The sequence below is a fragment of the Microplitis demolitor genome, chromosome 3 (assembly GCF_026212275.2).
Source record: "Microplitis demolitor isolate Queensland-Clemson2020A chromosome 3, iyMicDemo2.1a, whole genome shotgun sequence".
Classification (NCBI taxonomy): Eukaryota; Metazoa; Arthropoda; class Insecta; order Hymenoptera; family Braconidae; genus Microplitis; species Microplitis demolitor.
Genome location: NC_068547.1, coordinates 22,052,526 through 22,076,502, shown reverse-complemented (window position 1 = coordinate 22,076,502; position 23,977 = coordinate 22,052,526). Strand labels below are relative to the sequence as shown.

Genomic DNA, 23,977 nt, shown 5'->3' with positions numbered 1-23,977 from the left:
AAAAATTTACAAGTATTAACAATCTTTTTATTTCGTTGAGTGACATTTTGAAATATACATTTACTGTTTAAAAAATTACATATTTAAATTAATTATACACAATAATCGCTAATTTAAAATAATAGCTAATAAATAATAAAATATCTGGCATCTGGATAATGGAATAACATTATTTACATTTAGATCGTCAGTCAGACTTATTGCTAACTTAAATAGCAGATACTTGGTTTATTTTTTTAAAATTACATTTATATCAAGATTGTGTTAATCAAGCGATCGTAGACTTTATCCAAGCAATGTTCGACGAAACTTTGTCGTAGAGTCTGGGTCTCTCGATAGCAGACTTCGAGCAGCCGATTCGCCAACTGCTGACTCCGGCCAAAGCCCATCTTCGCTCATCTGGCAGCAGACAAATCATTGGAGCCCCAGCTAATTCTTCCTCCTGCACAAAAAAATAAAAAACCAATCAAATTTCCATCGCGATAAAAATAAATTATGTTCACAACTTACATTGCAGTCATCTGTTGAGTAAACAGCGTCAGTACATATTCCATTAACAGAAGCAATGCTAATATTTTCACACTTTTCCATCACGCTGTACTTTAACTGAACGCGTTGGAGTAAATCTCCTAGAAAAAATAAAAAATATAATTATTAATAAATATTTATTTATTTAAAACAATAAAATCTTACGATTTCTTGCCCATCCCAGCGTGTTGCAGTGAGAAGTATTGAGCTGCATAAATTCTTGACTCGAAGGCAGACAAATAGGTCTTACAAGATCGGAGTAAACGATCACCGGCTTGTCTAATTTTAGAAGAACAATCGTGCTGCCTTCGACAGGAGACTTTACCATTCCGACAATCCGTCTCTCCTGCTGCCAGGGTGACGTACTGGAGAGTCGTACAGTCCCCAGTCGCGCTGACCACTCGGCCTTCGGTTGTCCTTGGAAACAGGACGCGGTCGTCAGCAACCAGTTGGTGGACACCAGCGTGGCGTCGCAAACGTGGGAATCTTCTTTGAAAAGAGCAACGTGCCAGGGCCAGTCTCCCGGCTCAGCCATTTTGTTTAGCACCTTTGTGCCTGTTTTTGTTTTCAGTGCCTGTATGCCGCACTCTTGAGTAAATAAACAAATAAAGACGTCAATAAAAATTTATTTATATATATTAAATAAATATAGTGATTTATTTGAAGTATAATTGAGTACCTAGTTCAGCACAACGAACATACATAACTTGTTTACTTGGACAGGGTGCGCGTACAAAAGATATTTCAGATGCCAAAGGATCCTCCATATGCACATACTGTACGTCTTGTTCGTCGTCAGTTCTCATTTCAACGGAACTCATTCCATTATAAGTCAAAAGAGTGCACAAAGAAGCTGCCGCTGTTTGAAGTACTGTATCCATTTCCGTTTGGGGTAGAGTCGCATTCAGATTTTCGATACAAAGTTTTCCAACAGTTCCTTTTTCGTTGAATATCACGTAGCCTTCGTGAGTGTATTTCGCCGACAGAGGTGTGTCTATTGGCTGATTTTTAACAGAGCTTACGCTTTGAGCCAAAAATACTGATAGAAAATATCATAATAAATATTTATATGCAACATTTATACAAATAATCGCAATAATTTAAATACTGACGGCAATCTTTCTCGTCTAATCCATTGGGACAGTCTGCTTTGCCGTCACATCTTTTAGTAGTTGGAATGCAGGTTCTGCCGATTCCGCAGTGCATGTGATTCTCTTGGCAGTAAGCGCAGTTTTTTTCATCAGATAAATCTGGGCAGTCGACTATGCCATCGCAAATCCGCGGAGACAGAGCTTTGTTCTGCAAATCTCTCACGCAGCCTTCAACAATAATCTCAATTATTATTAAAATTATGTTTAATTTAAGTAACAGTAGGGAGATAAATACCTGGTTTGGGTTTACAACTTCCTTCGTCGGCATATTCCGGGAAATTTGAACAATCTAGAGCATTTTTAATTCTATCTGGCAAGCGATTGCCGCAACCAGACCAAAATTCCCGGCAAAAACTACGACAAGGAAGTTTAATCGTCGCCTCAGGTGTTCCTTCAACACACGCTGGCTGCAATACTTGACACACAAAATCGTAAGCCAGTCTGTAGCACTCGGCGTCAACAAGTTCTCTGTTAAATTATTTTAAATTAATAACAAAAGTAATGGATCCATACTCAGCTTTTAAACAAATATTGAAAAATACCTGAAGGCTATTACGTTCTCTTCCACGTCAGAGAGAGATCGGTGCCCGAAAATGTTCGGGTAAGAAGTGATATTGTAGGGAAGATGTTTGCAGTAAGTCAGCTCCAGAGAACTGCAGCTCCTGGGTGACGGGGCCGTTGTTGTTGTTGGGGGAGTCGTGACAGTTGTCGACATGGTTATCTGGGCATTGAGCGCCGCAAAATTCTCCTGGACCTCGAGACTCTTGGGGTCGATAGTCAAGTTTACCAAGTACTTGGCCGTCTCGGAGTTTATTTCCTTAGTCAGCACTTGGACGACATCAGCAACTTGTACCGTCTGATAACGCGGATCAAAGCGTAACTCGAAGTGTACAACGAGGTCACTGTTCTCCACTCTGTGGTAAATAAAATCGAGATTAACCAGTTTATTAAAAGCAAATTTATTTATTTATTTTATTCCGGTCAATTAATACATATTTATTATTAATAAATATACGATCGGAAATTTATACAATATTCCAGTAATTATTATTTCAGCTTTCAGATAAAGTAATTCACATCGTGATATTAAATAAATATATGCGGAAGTGGATTTGTAGGTCGTGATACCACTTACCCATCTAGTGCAAGAACTTCAGAAGCAATGAAGGAAATTCTGAGATTGCTCCTGCGGAAAGCAAGATTCAGTCTATCACGATATTCCCTCGCACGGATACGGAAAGCTTCAGTTGACGGATCAGCCAACTCTATTGTGAACGAGTCGCCGTCTGTCACGCGGAAAGACGCGAGGAACACTTGGTCCGAGGGAGGGTCTGACGTCAAGAGGTGATCTGCAACAAAATTAACAATGAGCAATTACAATTTTTAGCAAAACTCAGCGACAATTGACACGAGTTAGTTGGCATATTTTACGGACGGTATGTATGGCAAGGCCGTGTTTCTCCAGAGTAAAGGTCGATCATTAGGCACGGATACAATATAGCAAATGGTCACGGTGATCGTGGGCTGCCGGGGAGGCGGTAACTCGGACGTACCGTTAGTCCGATGATATCATCGAGGCTCTCTTTCCCTCGTGTATTGTGTGTACTACTGGATCATTGCTCTGCTCAGACACCGTGCCGAGTTTTAAATAACAAAAATAAGACAACATACAAACTCTTAAGATATATTTAAACACAAAAAAAAATATTTCATGACGCAATAAATATTTTTCATTATTGAATGAAAAAGAAAAAATTTTCTTAGGACTAGAAAAAATTTCTTGGCGCAGTAAATTTTTTTTTTTTTTCAATTTATAATTTAAAAAACTGTATGATACTGAAGTTAGCCGACGTTTAATGATATTTGTAAATTTTTCAAAACGATAAATTATAAAAAAAAAAAATATTTAAAAAAATTGCACTTACAGTTTTTTTAATTTTCTACATGTGCATATTTTTGGTTTTTTTTTTTTTTGTAATTTCTTGGGGCGAGTAAAAATCTTTAGCGTCAAGAAATAATTTCTGTGCATAAATATACGGCTTATCAACTGGTTTATTTAAGTTTAAAATTATAGTTGTTAATGCGCGCTCTCAATCTGTATATTTATATCTTTATAAATATGTATCCAATAGATATGATAAGTAGATATAGATATAGACATATACAGGTATGATTATAAAAGCGTTGTGGGCTTATGAGTAATTTATTTAAATAGAGATACATTAGTATGGATTTGCGGCCGGACGAACCGGTAATCGATTCGGGAATTTAAAGTCGGTAACTCGGTCACACCGTTAGCTACACGCGCTCGTAAGACCTCAATGGGCTCTGGCCGCATCAACATATCTCCTACGGCTCTTTTTCTCTCTCGTTATCTCATTCGTGTGGCTTTTATATCCATATATAAAAGCCACATTCATAATTATCGTCAATGATAAACTCACGAATAAACTCACATCCTAGGTAGATAGAGACTCCAGAAAAAAGGAGAAAGAGCAAAAATGCCGCGAGTACGCAGCATCCACATCTGTACTGCCCGCCAAGTTTCCTCGTGAATCTTATGTCGCTGTCCGAGGACAAAATTGAAGACGGAGTTCCCGCTCTGCTGAACCTTCGCGTGCTCACCGTGCTCACGGAAATCTGAAACAAGAAATAAAAATAAATATTACAGTATCTGAATTGTGTAAAACGCCACTGAGATTACATTTCCCTCTCGTTTACCCCAGCTGGCGATTCACTGAGTGCACCCATATAAAGACTCAAAACCGTGACTGGAGTTTGCGAAAGGAAGATCGACAAATTGGTTATTAGAATCGAGAAAGGTGGGTGTTGTCTCTGTAATAGTATATTGTTAACTGTTGGTCTATTCTCTGCCCATCTAGCCGAGCATCCCATCATCAATAATTATCCGTTTATCCACTACGAGATTTTTTAATAATTTTGGCGATGGTGGTTTCCGTACGCCTCCTTGCTGTCGACTTTAATCACTCGTTGGTTTACTCGCGGGCGGTATTGCTCATCAGAAATGATTGATTCTCATAAGGAAATTATTTAACAGACAATTAATGTCTGGTTTGATGACCCAGTAGTTTAAACGCCCGTGTAATAGCAGTTACTTTATGCGTAATCTCTGTTTTTGCACACCCATGGTATTTTAATGCCTGAGTTACATGTTGAGCCAATAGACTTTGCTCCTACTCTTACATTCCTCCCACTCCAGAGTAAATAAATATATATACATAGTATATATTTATAGTACAAGTTGTGGTAGTAATCTAAGAGAGAGCAATGCAACTAAACAGCCCCACGCCTTACTCGTTCAAATGTTACGTGCGGCTCACGCTCCAAAGAACACTCGATTAGAGAATCGAGGATTGCACTTTTCGTCCAACTATTAATAGGATTTTAACTGAATAAAGGAAACAAGAAGATGTCTATTAATAATAATAAAAAACTGTTGGTAAAGGTTACTGTTTGCGGAAAAAAATGTTTTGAGAAAATTCACATGAGCATCAATGAGTAAAATAAATTATTGTAAGTAGTGAAGTCTGCTATCTATTCGCAATGTACTAGATAAAGTGAGGGGATCAGAATAATTAAATAAATATAAAAGTTACGTAAAAGTTTTGATAGAGACTTAAATGATACTGGCGAGCAGAAGTGAACTACTAAGACTTAGGGCACTGTTACGAAAGTTAAAAGTTACTTTGAACACGAATATCTCAGGTGTTTTTTTATAGAGAACGAGTTCGTCGACCTCGTCTCGGCGGTGTTTTATTTAATTACAATCAATATATGATTATTTTTGAAATTAATGATAATTCAAATGAAATTCATTTCTCACAATGTAATTTTATGTAATTACACTTCCCCTTAACTGGGTGTTAGCATGTCTGAGAATAATAAGTAATAAATTAATAATCAAAGTCGTGTATAACCGTGAGGTTTAAATAAAATATATTTATCTGTAAAACAAAACGCCATTTCCGGACAATTTAGCAATCTTGTATTTAAATCTCAAGGAAATGTAAAAGTATTCTGTATCTATATCTATGTATCTGTATCTGTATTAAATTAGAAAGTACGATATTCAATGTCAGTGATGGAAAGGAATGTACTGAGAGCAAGGAGCTAAAACAAATTAAATTTATATTTTTCAGTAGCATCTTCGTGGTAATTAAAGATTAATGCACTTGAGCTATCAACTTTAACTGCAGCCTGTTATTACTGAATTCAAACTTTCTACCTCAATTACCCATCGTTCCTCGTTCCGCGCTTATCGCAGCAATAATCCACGGGTTCGATGTATAGTTCTCGATCTATTATTCATCCGGGTGCTGCACGTGGAGATGCTATCAGCGACGGGTTTATTATTTAGATTCTCTGAAAGCCACTGCACGGTGATGACACGCCGTCACGCGGAAGCGAAACCGTTGGCCTTGGAGTAAGTAATAGTTGAAGAAAGGAGCTTAAAAACTCCTAGGACAGCAGACATACTTACTGTCTATATCTAACCGTTTAAATGTCTGTGACAAGACACCAGCAAAATTACCGAGCGAGGTAACGGTATCACGAACCTGGTCAGAGTCGGGTACTTCTGCTTCTAGTAGCTTTACTTCTACCTCTATCTTTAAAAAATATGTCTCTTGTGTTCTTGGGCATTGTGAACCCAACCCAACTCAAACTGGCCCAGCCTGGACTGAATCCGGCACACCGTCCTTTTATTATTCGTATCCAGCTAAACAAACTTACGGGTCTTGTTGGACTGTATTTTTGGTCGCTGTGTGTATATGTGTGCGTGTGTGTAATATACAATACCTTATACGAGGCACGACTGTAAACTGAACGTGAGAGGTCACCGAAGAACAAGGTCGACAGTACAGTCACAATATGTAAGTTTACAAGTACGAAGAATCATCGCGAGTTTAATTATTTTCTTTGGTATTCAGTCCTGGTCTCGGTGGCTCTTATTTCTTTGTTAAAAAATTCATTTATTTATTTAAGACACAAAAGTTATTTAGGACATGAAAATAAATACGACTGAGTCAACCTCGAGGAGGAAAAATAAATATTTAACATAAACGGGCAAGAAAATGATTATTGGACCGGTCGGACAAGAAACTGCTGGCACTCGCTTAAGAAATTCAAAAATGCATTAGGCCAACTCGCGCTTTCTTCTCAAGCTAAACCCGTCTCTTTTTACAATTATTTTTATTTACGCAATCAGTTGAACTTTAGCGGCTGGTGCAGCTCTTGAGCCGATAGACCTCAGCGAATATTAGACGAGGATCGCTGATCATCCACGACTAATAGTTTCTTTATTACCTCAGCCAATAATACTACTCTTTGTTTGTCTTAAAAAAAAAAAATAAATTCACATCGTGGTCTCATTGAAGGCTGGATAATAATGACTGAGATGATGAAAGGTTGCAGTGTATTATTTTTTTCAACCGAGATAAAAATTTGTATAGACTCATGCTCGTGTGCATAAATAATACCGTACATTCACTTATGCGCACACTTTAAAGGTAAATGGAAGCCCCACTTTCACCGGCTCAGAGCATAAGGCTATTAAAGGGTGACTTTATCTCTCCATTACTTTCGAGATGATTGGAGGTACTCTCATTCCTAACCAGCATTTCATGCTCCAATGCGTTATTAATAATTTATTTTTTTTTTCTACTCCGATGTCTTCTCTACTGCGACCGCCATAAGCCCAAACAATTTTATCACCAGGGAAAAAAAAAAATTACCTTTGAGTCCCATGAACTCTTTCTTTTGTGCTCCATCGAAACAGTCATTTTACTCCAGTAAAAAATATATTATATTTATATATATAATAACAATAATGACAACTAAATAACTTCACTTGTGCACTATTACACTTTTAATATCATAAATGTAATTAAACATTTTAGTTTAAATAAAAAATTATTTTATCGTGTAATCGGTCTGTCATGTGTGCGCTGTGTGAAAAATCCACCAGTCTTACTGGGTACACATTTATAACAACAATAAGAATAGTTAGAGTTTCATTGTTTTAAATTATTTGTCACTTAATTAGTAATAAGACAATAGGAATCTGAAACGGTCTTAAACTTGGTAACCGTTATCCCACAAGTAAACACTCGTCCATTAAGAAATAAAAATAATTATTTATCTGATGAATAATTAATTACTGCAGGTGCTGTCTTAGGATCCCGTGAAAAGTTAACCGAGTAACGAAATTTTGTTAGCGCGCGTAATCCATTTGAATTTTTGCCGCAATAATTATCTGGTTAGCGCACTGATGGTTATTGGAATTATTATTGTACAGTAAGAGGTAAAGAAGCTCAGAGCTCACGTAATATCACTGGTCGTTACAGGTAGGACTGCTCAGCACCCCGATCAGATGAGGACTCTGATTGCCCGGCGACTTGACGAAACGACGGGGAATTTCTCCCGCTAACACTTGAGCAGTGCCAGGTAAACGGGGATTGTCGCGGCCTCAGGAAACTTGTACGCGAGACGAGAGACTGGAGTAGCGGTGTTGTTCTCCCGAGCACTCTGTTCATGTAGATACACTTTCACGTATTAGCAACAGCATCGACAACTGTTCCTGCTGGTAAATAAAATGTTAACTCGTGTTTTATTTTATCTATTATGAGAATACCGCGAGTCAAATATTCATTTTTTATTATTTTTATAGACAGTGGTCTGGTGTATGAGTACTGAATTTTAAAATTACACAAGTAATATAATGACAAAGTGATCAGTAAATGCTACTATCACTCTAAATAGCAATTTTTTTATTTATAATTAAATATTGGAATTTAATTTCTATGCAGGAAAAATTAATATTCGAACTTTAAAAAATTATTATAAAATTTATTGCCTGGAATTTTAAAATTTTCGACAATTAATAATTTTCGGTTTTTTTTTTTCAACAAATCATTTACAATAAAACAAAAACTAAAAATATGCACATGTAGAAAATTTAAAAAACTACAAGTGGAATTTTTTTAAATACTTTTTTTTTCAATAACTTATTGTTTAAAAAAAATCAAAAAATTATTAGACATTGGCAAACTTCAGTATCATTAAAATTTTCTATAGATATCCAGTTCCCAGTAATTTCAAACACTAATTTTTAAATTAAAGATCACATATATGATTTAAATATGTATGACATTAACAAGAACGTGGACTAAAAAAATATTTATCCTTTAGCACATTTATATTTTTGCAATATTTCGGTAAATTATTTGACCTTCACCAGACATCTAGAAAACAAACAAATTTTTAAAGTTTATTTTTTTCAGATTGTATGACCGCAAAATATTAAACCAGTTCACGGACGGACAGTTGGCGAAACTGATGCTTTATTTAACTTTTATTAGCAATGGATCAAGTGCTGGCTCTAGATTTCAACAGTAGGATTGAATATCTGGTGTTGAAGAGGACGCTATTGAATAACAACAACTAGATCGCAGTCTCATGTGGACTGGGCTATGCGAGCTATTGAGTTACAAGTAAAGAGAATGTTTGAGACAACTTGGATTGATATAGATTAATTTACTGTTATTTTATCGTGTCGTCGACTAGTTAGTCCTGCACCTGCTGCTATCGCAATCTAACTCTTTTAAACGCGGATAAAAAAAAAAGTTTTATCCATTGACCAAACGAGCCGAGTCTGTTGAGAGAATTAATGCCAGCGTCCGCGGCGAGTTGCGGCATTACACTGACTCGGGTCTCCTGACCCCAACACCTTGCCGGTCCCACCAGTCCCAGCTGTCAAATTCCCACCGGAAATTGTCTTTTGTCCCTGTCCAGAATAAAATAAAACATTCCTGTATTTTAGATTACAATGATTAGAAAAAGTTTGAGACCAGTGAAAGCTTATGAGCTAAATCAGTAAGTGGCTCTTTGTTCCCTTTACTCGCTTGTTGAATTCTCAAAGAATACATTATCTAAATTAGAGACAGAATTTTTACCTTAATTTAAAAATAACAATTCATCATTAATTAAAGGTGTCAAATTTTTTATATTACGGCGAAAATATTGGTCGTATAAAAAAATTTTTCAAATAAAAGTTGTTCAAAATTTAATTTTATAAAAAAAATATCTCTTATCATTTTTTCTCAGGACTGATAAGAAAGGTGTAATTTCAAAACTAAGATTTTTATAATTAACAAAAATTTGAATTATTAATTATGAATCTTAATTTTGAAATTACGGTGAAAATATTGGTCGCACAACAAAATTATAAGAGACATTTTTTTTAGAAAATTAAATTTCCTACAATTTTTGTTTGAAAACTTTGTTTATACGACCAATATTTTCGCCGTAATATCAAACATTTGATCCATCCATTTCGAAAAATAAGGAAAAAATCTTGTCCCTATATCACTTAATAAGGAATCGGATGTTAATTACAAGACTGGATTTAAATAAATTACATAAACAAGTGTACGAATTACATGTTGCTTTTTTAAGTTTTAAGTCAATACATTTAATGACACACGAGTTATTATAAACCAGCGGTGCGTTTTTCTTCTACATGATAAATCAAATGATAATAATAATAATAATTATATAATAATAAATGTATTTATCTTAATTTTAATTAATTTATTTATTAATTTATTTTATCATCATCACCATCATCATTTAAATTTTACTACCCTGTAAAATGGATTCGTTTTAAAATTTATATACCATAATTTCTAAAAGTGCTTGTGGTACTTTTATTATTATTATTTATATTAATAATCGAACAGTACAATAATAATATGGGACAATTGTATAAATAGTTTATTCAGATTGATAGTACGTTGACGCGTCACTCTGTAATTTTACGGACACTCGAGTAGTTTTGTTCATATTTCTTATTTTTTTTCTTATATACTATGCGTAGATTTAAGTGTATATATTATTATTGACAAAATTAACAATCTGATTACGTCGATTTGTTATATAATAGGGTTCATTTTTTTTTTTTTTCCAGTCATTCTTAACTGTAATAATATATAAAAAGAATATCGAAAATAATTTGTTATTTAACCGTGATAAGGTTACATAAAAAAACAAATTATGTAAAAAAAATAATAGTTAAATAATAACTAAAGAAATATAAAAAGGAAAATGAAAAATAATTCATTGCCTCGCACTGGACCCGGCAGCTATTTTTTTTTCTTATCATTAATATTAAAATAATAATTGTTGTTAATGTTAATGTTAGTATTAATATTAATGTTATTAATTATAAATTCAATAAATTATTATGTCGGCTTAGAGATCGGTGTCGTACCAAGCGGCAACTTGATTGTTGTCTTGTGGAGGCGTTGGCAGCTCGTCGATGTGATCGAAGCTCAGATCGCCGTCGTGTCCGACGTCCATCGCGTCCATTGCGCCGTATGTTGATCCCCCTATTTCCAATCCTTGCATTGAGTCTATTGGAATCTGGTCATAACTTGCTGTTGGGTTGAAAAAAAAAAGAGATAATCAGTATCAGTACGAGAGTAAAAATTTAAAATATCAAATTTGGTCCAGTCAAAACTCAGAAATAGAAGACATTCTCGGAAGCTAGTGCAAATTTTATTGAAGGTCTATGATGTCACACACAAACAGTCCGCAGAATAAAAGTCATTACCCCAGAGGTTGATGAGAAAAAATAAAAATATTTTTTGCAAATATTTCATAAACAAAAAAAAATTTTAAACAAAACTCGTAGAAAAAAAAAATTCATGAAAAAAAGTATAGGAAATTTTTTTCGTATTTTCAAAAAATAACACGTGAAAATTTTTGAAATTTCGAAGCTTAAATGTAGTGAATTTTTACGAGAATGCGCCACTCAAGTAGAAAAAAATATGTGTACTTGGATCTGGACTACTGACACTCATACCCCAGCTATAAGTACACATTTTTTTCTACTTCAATGGCGCATGCTTGTGAAGATTCACTAAATTTAAACTTTGGAATTTTAAAAATCTATAACGTGTTATTTTTTACAGATAAAAAAAAATTTTCTTACACTTTTTTTTAAGAATTTTTTTTTCGTTTATGAAATGTTTTCAAAAAATCTGTTTTTGGGGGTATTTTCATTTTTTTTTTCATCACCCTCAAGAAGATGACTTTTAAGATAGTTTATTCTTAACAGGGAAAAAGTTACGGGCTACTCTTCGTAGAAAGACATAGAAAGCGTCATTCTCATTTATCTTAATTTATCCTAATATAGGTCCAGATTCGAAAAATAAATTATTCCCAAGACTTTTTATGGCTTTTCCTACTAGAGGACATCATAATGAACAAAAAACGTTTATATTGTGATGGGTTATTCCCAACAGGTGAAAAGTTACGGGCTACTTTTCATAGAAAGACACGGAAAGTGTCATCTTCACTTTTATTCTAGGGGATGTTGATAGGTGACATCATAGACCTTCAATTAAATTTGTACCAACTTCCGAGAATGTCTACGTCCTAATTTTGAGTTCCGACTAAACTAAATTTCAATAATTATGTTTACGGACGACACTAGCGTCTGCTGCAAATATTTATCTCGGATGTTTAATCAGTGCTATAAAACTCAAACATCAAACTCTTGTTTATTATTTACTATTATTACTGTGACTGTTATAATTATTGTTATAAGAATGTATAAACTGCAGGTACAGTATCGCTACAGGCGATTGTAGCTCAAGATAAGCCGAAGAAATGGACCGTTTAGAAGATAAAGAATAAAGAGAGGAATTTTATTGATTTTTCAGCCTCAACAAACATCTAAAGAGGGAAAAGATTAAAGCCAGTGCAAAATACAAGCTCACGTAGGAGTTTGTGAATTGCTCATGCTTTCATACCGCTTGAGTCTTTTTTTTCTAGCATTACCTTTGAGTTTTTTATGAGGATAAAGTACTTTGTCCTTTTCGTCTCGAATAAATAATCAAAAATTTAATAATTTTGTTTGCTTTAATTATTAAAACAAGGTCTGACCACACGCATGCATTAGCGCGGTTATCAATTATGGATAGCAGAAGAAATTTAAAGAAAACAGACGACAAACAGGCAAGATTTATGATAACAGTAAAAAATAGTGCAAGCAAATTCAAGTGTTGGTTGGTGTTAAATATAAAAGCTAGATCAGGCAATCAAACTACTTTATTTGGTTGAACTTTCACCTATGAGTTACTGCGTTATTTTGATGGTAGTTGATAACTTAAAATTAAATCCATAGATTATGCTGCTGCCAACAGAGATTATGTTAAATGTATCCAGTAAATAAAACAGGACAGGCATTGTTAGTTATGATTGTCATTTTTTTTTTTTTTTTACTAGAAAGATATAGGAATAGTTATATTTATATATCAGTACTCTTAAAAAATGAGTAGTGAAATTTTAACTGATTCACATAGTGGGTAATTTTGTTGCTAATTGAGTAGTATTTGTTTTAAAAATTCATTAGTGATAAAATTAAGGACATTCTTCTGAAGCTGCTCCCACTTTTTTCAAAATTAATAACGCTGTCTAGCGTTGGAGTTCTGGAGTTTTTTTTTTTTTTTTTTTTTTTTTTTTTTTTTTTAAATTATTCTGTAAACGGAGTAAATAGAGTTTGTCTTTTTAGCAGAGTGATTTTATTTAAATCCGCATTCACTCTGAACCAGAGATTGAATAAATAGACGATCATACGCGCCGCATTCAATCCGCGAATTTTTTTTCAATGGAAGAATAACTATATTTAATGATAACTAAACTAATGTAGATTGAACTCGAGACAAAAAATAAAATTTTGAGTAATTATTTGTAGAATTATTTCCATGCATAGAAAATCAAATACTCATCTCTACTGGAGCAACTGGGATCGTTATTTCCATGACTCCTTGGATTTTTCAAGTCAATAATTATTTTATAATTTTGTAAATAAAACTCGAGTTAAAGAGAGGGTAGAAGTAGCATTTTTGGACATTCAATACTTTATTTTAATTACTATCAACATATAAAATAAAATTTTCATTTTAATAGTGTAACAAAAATATCTTTATATATGTTAGAAAAATTATCTACGTCATTGAGTCGTTTACAAATTATTTAATTTCAATTTTTAGTGTTCAAAACTGACACTAAAGTGGCCAAAAACGGTACCTCTACTTATAGACAGCTGTATTAATTTACTAGGCTCGAATAGGTGTTTAAAAAAGGCGGTAAATTAAAAGTTTTTAAATTTAATTCACCCATATAGGCGCAGCTTTTGGTGAATGTCCAAATTAATTAGATCAGTAACGTACTTATAGCTATCAAAAATGTAATGATTCAGTGATAAGTCACTATCCAATTTTTATAGAGTACAATTATCAATAAAATAAGTAAATATTGCCCTGTAATTTATTAGGAGTTCTATTTATTACGGAGCAACTGAATAGAGGACTTACCTTGGGGCTGATAAGCGCGGCCGCCATGACTGCTGTGCACACTAGGGGGTCCCTGTCCATACATACCATCATAGCCTTGTTCAGGGCCGAGCATGTCCTGAAGATTAGGTACCAAGGATCAACAACAATGTCTAATAGTATGTGGGGTATCTACTGATCAGTTTTATATGCGCAAGATAATAAACAAACAGATGGAATAACATACATATGCAAACCGAGGTATTGTGGTGCTAGCAGTAGTTGGGATATCAATTTATCTCTTTTATGTTACGACATTTATGACGGCTTGTTTATAAAACTAAAATATATATTTTTATTTATTTTTATACTGAGCAATGTGAGGGTGAGATCGTTTCAGAGAAGTGCCAAAACAAACAAATATAAATACTCATTCTGATACTATTTTCTTTTTTTTTTAACTATTTTTAGACGTACGAATGGATCTATCAGTGCTGTCAATCGAATGTCTATGTAATAAATATTAAATAATAAATAATACGTTTTTTTTATACCTTTTGATAATATTAATGTACCAGTGATCTAGTAAGTAAATAATAATTTTAAATAATTATTAATAATTTTCTAAAAACTACTGACATTTAACTACTGCAGTGGCATTTAAAATAAAAATTAATAAAACAGTCGAAAATTAAAAGCTTGCGCTTGAGCGATTCGTAAAAAAAATATTTAATAACATTCCTACTAAAAACTGTCCAATAATAATTTAAATAATTTTTTAATAAAACGTGACACTAAAATAAATTTGTATAAAAATATAATACCTGTAAGTCTGGGCCCATTATACCAAAATCAGGATTATTCCACATATTCGTATCTTCACGCAGTGAATTTGTGAGCTCCATTGAAATACGTTTCTTGTAATCTTGGGGTTTGTCCTCACTCATACGGAATAAAACAGCCGCGGCGTAAGTCGCGACAGCTTCATTTCTCGAGTGTAGTAATTCAGTCAGTGGTGCTGTGGCACCCTCTTGTTCAATCATCTCGGCACCCTCTTTGTCCGCCGCCAACTCACAAAGCACTCCCGCGGCAACTCGTTGAATATTTTCAATCTCATTAAATAGTAACTGTTTGGGAAATAATAAATAATTCATTAATTAGTTTATCCATGACTCCATGTTGTAAAAAATTTTAAGAGTGAGTACGAAGCAGATAACTGTCTATTTATTGAAATTTACTCCGAAGAGTTGAAGAATTAAATATTAAAACTCCGAGTGAATTCAGATTCAAATAAAAAAAATTCACTCTCGATTTTTTACAGCATATCTAGTAAATAAATAAATATATTTTAAAATATTAGTTACCTGTACGAAGATTGGAATGACATTTTGAGATCTAATGATTGCTCTATTGTGAGATTCTCTTGCGAGAATATGAAGTGTACCAACAATTCCTTCAACGATTTCTTCCATACGTACACCATCTGCGTAAACTTGTTGGCTTCCCATGCCAGCGACGGATGCCCGTTGCTGTAAATTTATATTTTATTTATAAATATTTATTTATTATCATTTATTATTATTATTATTGTTATTATTATTGAACTTACTCTCTCAGTGTCTTGGAATGCACGCATTAGATGCCTAACGAGATGATGAATAGCGCCGTGTTCACGCAAAGGTACGTGATTAGCTTGACAGAGAGTTAGATTGCGAATCAACCCAATAACAGCCTTAACCAAGGGCCAGCGTGAGGGTGGATGAAGTAATTTAACTATCACCTGTATACCGTAATTTACGCGCACGGAATTCTGTGCCATTTCAGCTTCAACGTGTCGAGATGTCAAGTGACGCAGAGCGCAAACTGCTGGTTCTGTTATTTCTTCCCGGTCTCCAGCATTGACGATTGTGCGGATAAGAGCCTCAACACCTCCCACTTGACATACTGTGATCTTTTAAATTAAAAATTTAAATTTAATTACTATATTTCACTCAATTGCTAAAGTAAATAGACACTGATAATAATGTAATTTTTACTTACTTTATTACGTTGGTTATTGCAGGTGAGATTTGAGAGGATACCAGCAGCACAGGTGACAACATTGACGTCTGTGGATGCGAGAACTTGTACGAGACTTTGCAAAAGTCCTTCCAAGCCATCAATTTTTGTTCCGGCGTCCGAAAGATTCCGTAGAGTCCAGAGACAATTTTGAACGAGTCTTTGACTTGGGTTTCCCAAGTGCATTGCGAGGGCTTGCATGCCTCCAGCTTCAACGATTGCTGGCTTATTACTTGAGCACACTGACAATACTGCAATTAAAAAAAAAAAATTATTAACGTCAACTATGTAATTATTATTGAGTTTAAATAAATTACCTACCTTTTAAAACACGTGAAGTAGTCCACAAAAGCTTTTCGTAGTCATAAGTACGCATGATACGCACCAGTTCAATGGGTCCTTGTGAAGCGAGAATGATTAATTTACTTTCTTGATTACCGTAAGCGAGAATTTGAAGACAATCGGTGACGATTGCCAGGAATTTAACATTGTTGCGCTGGAGTAACGCGACCATTTTTTGTAGACCACCAGCAAGACGTACTGCCATTTTGGAGCCATCCTGGTGGAGCAGGAGGTTGTGTAGAGTAGTGATGGCGTAGAATAAGACAGACTCGACACCGGAGCTGAGTAGCTTGACGAGTGCTGGTATTCCACCGCTCTTGAAGATTGCGAGGAGACCTTGTCTGTGGTGGGACAAGTTGTGTAGAGTACCGACGGCTGCTTTTGTCGATTCTAGGTCGTCGCTGTTGGAGATAGCGCGGACTAAAGCGGCTACCATCTGAGAGCTGTTCATGATAGCGTGCCGGGCAGCCTCTTTCTTTGATAGCTGATGGACCATCATGGCTGCGTGAGATACAATCACTTGATCTTCATCGTTAAGTAGCTTTATCAGCTCGGGAATGGCTCGAGTTGCCAAGTCCGCGTCATCTTGATAGTTTATCAAGTTGACAACAGCGTGCTTCAGCATCTGGCTTGGCTCGGCCAGACGCTGGACTGCTGTGGGCTGTGCAGGATCAAACTGAGTTGAGGGTATTTCAATACCCTCTTCAAGTGTCTCGGGAAACATCGCTGCTCGTACACGTTGTGAACGTGTGTGGCTCAGTTGTGAATTCATTTCTAGATTAAATGAAACAATTATTAATCCTCAGTCAAATATTTTTTTTGCAAACTCCGTTATTAAATATTCAAATTTAAATACCATCCACTTGGTCTTGGGTGAAACCCTGTGGGTACCCTTGGTCCAAGTCGAACATCAGTTGATCTCCCTCCATTTCATCGTCATCCTTGCCGGACAGTGATGGTGCCTGTGTAGCAGCTCCAGAATGGATACCGGAGTCACCCATGTAAGAGTTTTGCTGCCACATGAGCGTCTGCTCTTTGGCTGAACCCATTGGTAAATCACCTGGCCCTTGGTAGTTACCATGGGACACTAAAAATAAAAACCAATCAATGAATATTATTATTATTGACAAGCTAAACACAAGTAAAAGATTTAATTAGAGTCTATTATTGAAAAATACACGTACCAGGTCGCATTTGATTGGAACTCATGGCTCCACTTGTGTCTACTCACTCCTAAAAAATAAAAAAGTGAAATAATATTTTTGAGTATTTAATAAAATAAACAAAGTATTCACCCGTAATGTCTTTGACAAAGGGGGTAAATTTGATGGGAAATAAAATTAGCAAGTATGATGTTGAGGTCGTTAATTGGTCGTTAGTGTACACAAGATTGTATAGATCACTACAAAGGGTCAGTCACCGCGTATATATATATATATGAAGATGCTGAAATAAAATCAACGATCGAAATACGAAACTAAAACTCCGAAACACTAGCAGAAGCAGCACACAGTAAGAGCGTTAGTTAAACATTGGTGCGCATTTACTAAAACGTGTACAAAGTCGCGCATAAAGGACGCTCGAGATTTTCCAATATACGAGAGTACAACGACTATGACGCTGGTGAGTGCCGTCTAGTAAGGGGGTGGTTGACGAGGAACGAGCGCCAGTAGATTTAGCTTTGGCTTTGGCTTTAGATCTTATTCTTTCTCTTTTTCTCTCTCTCTTTTTCTATCAAAGAGCCCTGTGTAACTCAAGTGCAACAAAGGATTGCAGAATCCAATGCATCACCATTTTCATGACAACTCCAAACTCCTGCGCCCGCGTCGACGTCCAAGCCAAGGGCCTGGGGGGTGCCGCAATTTCTACCATAGACTACTACAGTTGTACGCGTCCACGTAATGATGAAAGGAACGCGGCAACAAAGTCAGAGAATTTTATTGAGAGAGATCGAGACAGAAGTAACAGGAAAGGACTGAGAGCGAGATGGAATCTCGAAGGAGCAAGAGAGAGAGACAGCTGAGGGTATGACTGCATGCCGAGAGAGAAAGCTGGTGTACTGAGAAGGGAGAAAAAGAGGGAGAGAGAGAGAGATAGCATGAACGAACACACTTTGACACACCCTAGGTAAACACACGATATATTATTGTTTATTAAAAATATTGATGATATTTAAATAATTTATGAATACTCACCGGTGTCAGGATAAATATCACTGGACTAATTTGATAGTTCCGGGTTGGTTATCACGTATGAATCACTCGATAACAATCGATTACTCACACGTAACACCAGCTTCCTCGGTATCTTACGGAGATCTGTCAACTAAAGATGGCGGAGCTCAGAAGGTTGCTGGTTGCTGGACGCTTGCTCGAGTCTACGCCAGCGCTGGTGGCTTATTCGGTAACTGCTGTTTGACAAGAGAGTACTGGGAGTTGTAGGTGGAGGCGCACTTGCTGGTCAGTGATACTCATGCACTACCGATGTTCGAGTGCAGATCCGGGTGACTCAACTTGACGATGAAACTACTTGGAGAGTAGGATGGATGATCTGAAAGCCGATTGTTGAATAACGTGGGGCTGAGGAGAAAGGGCGCAGGTACTCATTGTACTTTACCTGCTACTCTTGCTTGTATGTATGGTAATTCCTTTTGTACTTTTAGGAAAATCTATTGATGAAATTTTGGAGTCTATGGATGATTGATTTTTATTACTGTAATTTCTAGCCATTAGCACTAAAGATTTAGTAAAAATGAATTTAAAATTTCTGCACTTAGAAAGAACCAGTAAATGTATAAATATATATAAAATATGTAAAAATATCAGTGTTGTATAAATATGAAATAAATCAATGTATATAATCATAATAATTCCACAATTACTTAATAATGTATGAGTTTGAATGAAGAAAAATATTTTTTTGAATTTACTCACTCTTCCCGCCATTTTCATTCTCAGCTGGGAGTACTTGTACATCACCGGTGTCCAACTAAATAAATTAAAGACATAAACACTCACAAAAAAATTAACTTGATGTAAGTAATTAATCACTAATTCAACAAAATAACTAGGAAATAATATTTTTAATAAAACTAGATCATTTAAATATTTATTTGTGTTATTATTGGTATTCCGACAACGAATTTGTCGAACTACTAGAGAGGTCACGATTACTGACACACATAAATTTATATATTTAAATATTTATCATAAAACAAAAAATATTTATATGTTCATAATTATACTACACAGTATGTAAACAAATTATTTTACCGAGTTTAGATGACAAAGACAATGAAAGCCGCCATCACGCGGGAGACTGACTGACTTCTGCGCACGCGCTCCTCTGTTTCGTCTCTACTGCGCAGGTCGTACCAACCGTTTCCACAACTGCGCAAGTCTTCTGTATCAAACTTCACTGTACCGCTATTGTATTAACTCGGACATTATCTAAGTCGTGATTAAATTAATAAATTTAGTGGGTTTTTGTATAAATAAATTAAAACTCGTGTCTTTAAATATTCCCTACCACCCAATGAACATTTCGTGATAATAATTTTATCGGTGCTTAAAACATAAATAACAAAAAATAACAAAAATTAAATCGTTCCATTTTTTTTATTGTTCGGTCACCGGTGTTCGTCGTCATTTGTTTTGTTGATTTAAAATCCATGATACTGAAGTTGGCCAACGTCTAATAATTTTTTGAATTTTTTTAAAATCGATACATTAAAAAAAGAAATATTTTAAAAAATTTCACTTGTAGTTTTTTTGATTCTTTACATGTGTATATATTTTTTTTTTTTTATATTTTATTTGCTTTAAAATAAATTCAAAAATTATTAATTATCTGTTAACTTCAAGATCATCAAAATCTAAATAAATAACTTCCATTAATTATTATAAATATACCAAAGTGTTAAAAAGTATAAGTGAGTGTTTGTGTATAAATATGAATTTTTTTTTTCGAGTAATTGAAGTGAAAGTGTTTTTTATCATGACTTTTCATGCCGCCATTGTGAAAAAAATTAAAAATAGAATTCAGTTTTTTTTATTAATTAAAAATTGTGGGATTAATATCAGTGTTGGTGTGAATATTTTTAACTAGAGTATTTTAATATGAATAATTATTAAATTATTAAAATTTCGTTTCCGGATTGAGAAAAATTCATCACAAGTCTTAAAAATGTAAGTTTTTATTATTTTTTTCAAATAATTCCTTACTTATTTCTTGTGCTCAAGCGATAATTTATTGCTTACAATTATTTATTTAATTTATTTCTTATAATTATTCATATTTATTTGAAAAGAAAAAATTTAAAACAAAATTTTTCGCGCCAAAAATATTTTATTTTTAAATAACTTGAATAAGAATTATGAATATATGGCTATCATTTTATAAAAAAAGAAATCATACGATCAATTGTTTGATTTTTTATGATCCTGAAGTTAGCAGACAAGTAGAAATTTTTGAATTTTTTTTTTTCAGCGAATCAATTGAAAAAAAAAAATAAAAATAAAAATATGCACATGTAGAAAACAAAAAAAGCTACAGGTGCAATTTTTTAAATATTTTTTTTTTATAATTTATAGTTTTAAAAAAAAATCAAAAATTATTAGTTGTCGGATAACTTCAGTATCATGATCTTTTAATCAATTAATCTTAAGGAACTCAAGAAAATACAAGTAATCAAAGGCGATTTTGCGCTGTGAAATTTTTTAACAGTTCTTTATAATTCTACTATTATAAATGTTAGGAAAATTATAAAAAAAATCCGCTGTTAGAGAAAATTAAAAAAAAAAAAGGACTCGCTAACTATGATCGAAAGAATAAAATTTTTTCTGGTACTCTTTGGAGTTTCTTCTACCAGACGACATCGTAATCAACAAAAAATGTCAACATTGTGTGTCTCGTCCACCTAATGTTTCTAAATCCTTCATCGCGTCACACATTTTTAATGTTTGTTCGTTATATTTTTCTCACTATTATAATTCTCGTTCGAGTAAAGTTGGCGTGCGCGTGGGTGAACACGATAATATATATTATTTCTAGTCAACTATGCGAAAATCATCGATGAACTTAAGTTATATATCCTTTTAGTTTTATTATTTTCTCATCCTCGGTCTCGACTCGACTCCTCTTTTCCACTCCGCTCTGCTCAACTCAGCTCACACAGCATCATATAATTATATGCCTGTTAACGAATGAATTATAGCCTCAGCTTGGAGACACTCTGTGATTTATGGATATTCTTTTATTTGAGGGAGTAGAGTCACTGCAGAGTGCGACACCCCGATAAGTGTCGACGATAATATGCTAATAATGATTTGTGGTGACGGTAACTTCCGCGTTAATCCACCTAAACGCAGCTGAAACTCGATTCTCCGAGTAAATTATTTCCCACTACACATTTTATACATTCCGTCTTCCCTCATTTATTTATTTCGAGCCGATTGGAACTTTTTCCAGACTAAAACTCACACATGAATTCACAGATCTCGGTTATATAGTCCATCCTTAACATCATACATCAGTGGTTTAATTGTCACACAAAAGATATCAGCAATCTCGTGAATCACTTTGAAACACTGGCAGCATCCGCAGTAACCGTCGATAACATTTCATATCAAATACATATATATTTTTGGAATATATGTTTATAATATAGTAAATGCCTGGTGATCTGCGTCTTCCCCTCCCCCATCTACGCAGTGTATTGCTGACACAAGCGTTTATGTCTACATAAATTCTCATTTGAGCCTCGATAATAAAGTAAGCAAGAGCTGGGGGACGGACACGGTTGCCCGGTTCGGCGAGCACAAGTCGATGCATAGATCACCAGAGGAACGCGTTTCGCTAAGGACTTGCTGTTTGTTGGGAGCCAGCGAATGAAAAAAAAAGGAAGATAGAAAGACGGCACTGTGCCAACCACTACACATGTATATTTATGTGTATATATATATATATATGCATGATAATATGCTGGAGTATATGGTAGTGTACTGGATCAAGCAAGAGTTCTATGTTCGGTATGCTGGACTCCTTAGTACTGTATTTTTACACGCACGAGCTCACGCGTGTGCCACATGCAGATCTGTATGCACATGCAGTCGCACTATATCCTTGTGTCGATACCATACGTGTGGCTCGCACTGAAGCGTCACCGCAGAAAGCTGAGAAAGAAAAAAAAAGAGAGAGAGAGAGCGGCATGCTTAATTATATGCATTCTCAGAATCTGCTTGGATCTCTACCTCTAATGCCAGTGGAACAGAGAGTATGTGGATTTTGCAGCAACGCTACTCCACTCGTGTTGCGCCCGGTCAGAAGAACTGAAGAAGAAGGGGTAAAAGAGGAGTTGAAGGCGACCCCCTTATTTACGACCCCCCTTGGCATAATGCGAAAGGTAGTTTAGAGGTATCGAACTCCTTCTTTCTCGCTTTCCTCGCCTTTTCGTGTGTATGCTGTGTGCTGTGTGCGTATATTAGAGTGCTGTCGTTGTTTTTGTTCTAGTCACTGTATATATTTCTTTCTTTATATACATTTATTTATTACACCTTTTTTTATTCTGTCTTTATCATCGCTACCTCTCTTTTTCACCAGTGTCCACTCGAATTATTAATTCTGTCGACGAATTGATATATATATTTACGGCTAGCTGTTTTCGTTTAGAGAGGAAACGACTCTGCTCAACAAAAAGATGGAAAGAGAGAGAAAGATAGATATCTACTCCGACATGCTGTTTATTTATGATGCACGAAGAAGATGTCCTCGTGCACACTACTTGACTAATACTCGCCTGGCAAAAAATTACAATAATAAATATCCTATTTTTTAAATTTATTTCTTTCGCAATACGCCAATATATAACAAAATAATGAATATATTATTTTGTTTGTGTTTTTGTATTTAAATTGAGAAGGTTTAGTTATCGGGCTGGCCGTTGCTCGTCATGTACCACAAATAAACACCAACTTATGATAATTGTCAGCGTACTTGAAAGTACACACTGCGTGCGAAAATAATGACACGGTTTATATTTTTTTTCGCGGCACACCTGTGACGATGCCTCTATATATATGTATATATATATACATATGTATGCATAAGAGACGGTTGTAAGATGTGTCACGTGTGGGAGTAGAGACTCCGACAGCCCGTATCGGAATTGCCAGGAGGATAGGTTATTGGAGGTCCTCTTCAAATGGCATCGAACAAGACTGGTGTGTATATGTCTATAGTTATTTAGCGAGGGTGTTGTCGCAATCCGCCCGAGAATTGATAAGAGTACGCGGTATGTATGCCAACTTGCCAGCAAAAGTCCACGGCGTATGTGTTATTCCAGGGTTTTCTGGCTCTTGGACTCGACAGCTAAGAGATAGTGGTGGACGTGGCCATCACTGATGAGTGGGCAACCCACACCGTGCTGGCAACACTACGTGAGACAGCGACAAACAAGACGACATCAGGACCGTCTACTCGGTCTCGGTTTCGGTATCAGGACAGTAAATCCGGGATTTTATTCCCCCGGTATCGAGGTTT

At 35.0% G+C, this 23,977-nt stretch overlaps 2 protein-coding genes across 7 annotated transcripts; both read right to left on the bottom strand.

The window, feature by feature from the left end:
* Positions 1-45: 45 nt before the first annotated feature.
* On the bottom strand, positions 46-9,758 carry LOC103569769 (atrial natriuretic peptide-converting enzyme). Of its 5 annotated transcripts, XM_008547247.3 has the most exons (11): positions 9,238-9,758; positions 7,433-8,280; positions 4,124-4,319; positions 2,815-3,028; positions 2,222-2,593; positions 1,915-2,147; positions 1,641-1,847; positions 1,208-1,567; positions 694-1,116; positions 511-629; positions 46-442 (listed from the first exon to the last, which is right to left on the bottom strand). In XM_008547247.3, the coding sequence occupies exons 2-11, from the start codon at positions 7,478-7,480 to the stop codon at positions 269-271; spliced, it is 2,346 nt and encodes a 781-aa protein (XP_008545469.1). In that variant the 5' UTR covers positions 7,481-8,280; positions 9,238-9,758; the 3' UTR covers positions 46-268. The 5 variants fall into 5 exon arrangements, with proteins under 5 accessions (XP_008545469.1, XP_053593772.1, XP_008545470.1 ...); XM_053737797.1 differs by lacking the exon at positions 9,238-9,758 and having other exon boundaries at positions 7,433-8,536; XM_008547248.3 differs by lacking the exon at positions 9,238-9,758 and having other exon boundaries at positions 4,136-4,319; positions 7,433-8,533.
* Positions 9,759-10,128: 370 nt separating this feature from the next.
* On the bottom strand, positions 10,129-18,827 carry LOC103569772 (armadillo segment polarity protein). 2 transcript variants are annotated; one of them, XM_008547252.2, is made up of 10 exons: positions 18,634-18,827; positions 17,623-17,671; positions 17,295-17,525; positions 16,418-17,212; positions 16,079-16,347; positions 15,648-15,989; positions 15,403-15,567; positions 14,863-15,165; positions 14,081-14,177; positions 10,129-11,134 (listed from the first exon to the last, which is right to left on the bottom strand). In XM_008547252.2, the coding sequence occupies exons 2-10, from the start codon at positions 17,645-17,647 to the stop codon at positions 10,950-10,952; spliced, it is 2,412 nt and encodes an 803-aa protein (XP_008545474.1). In that variant the 5' UTR covers positions 17,648-17,671; positions 18,634-18,827; the 3' UTR covers positions 10,129-10,949. The 2 variants fall into 2 exon arrangements, with proteins under 2 accessions (XP_008545474.1, XP_008545475.1); XM_008547253.3 differs by lacking the exon at positions 14,081-14,177 and having other exon boundaries at positions 11,013-11,134; positions 18,634-18,826.
* Between the last annotated feature and the right edge of the window lie 5,150 nt (positions 18,828-23,977).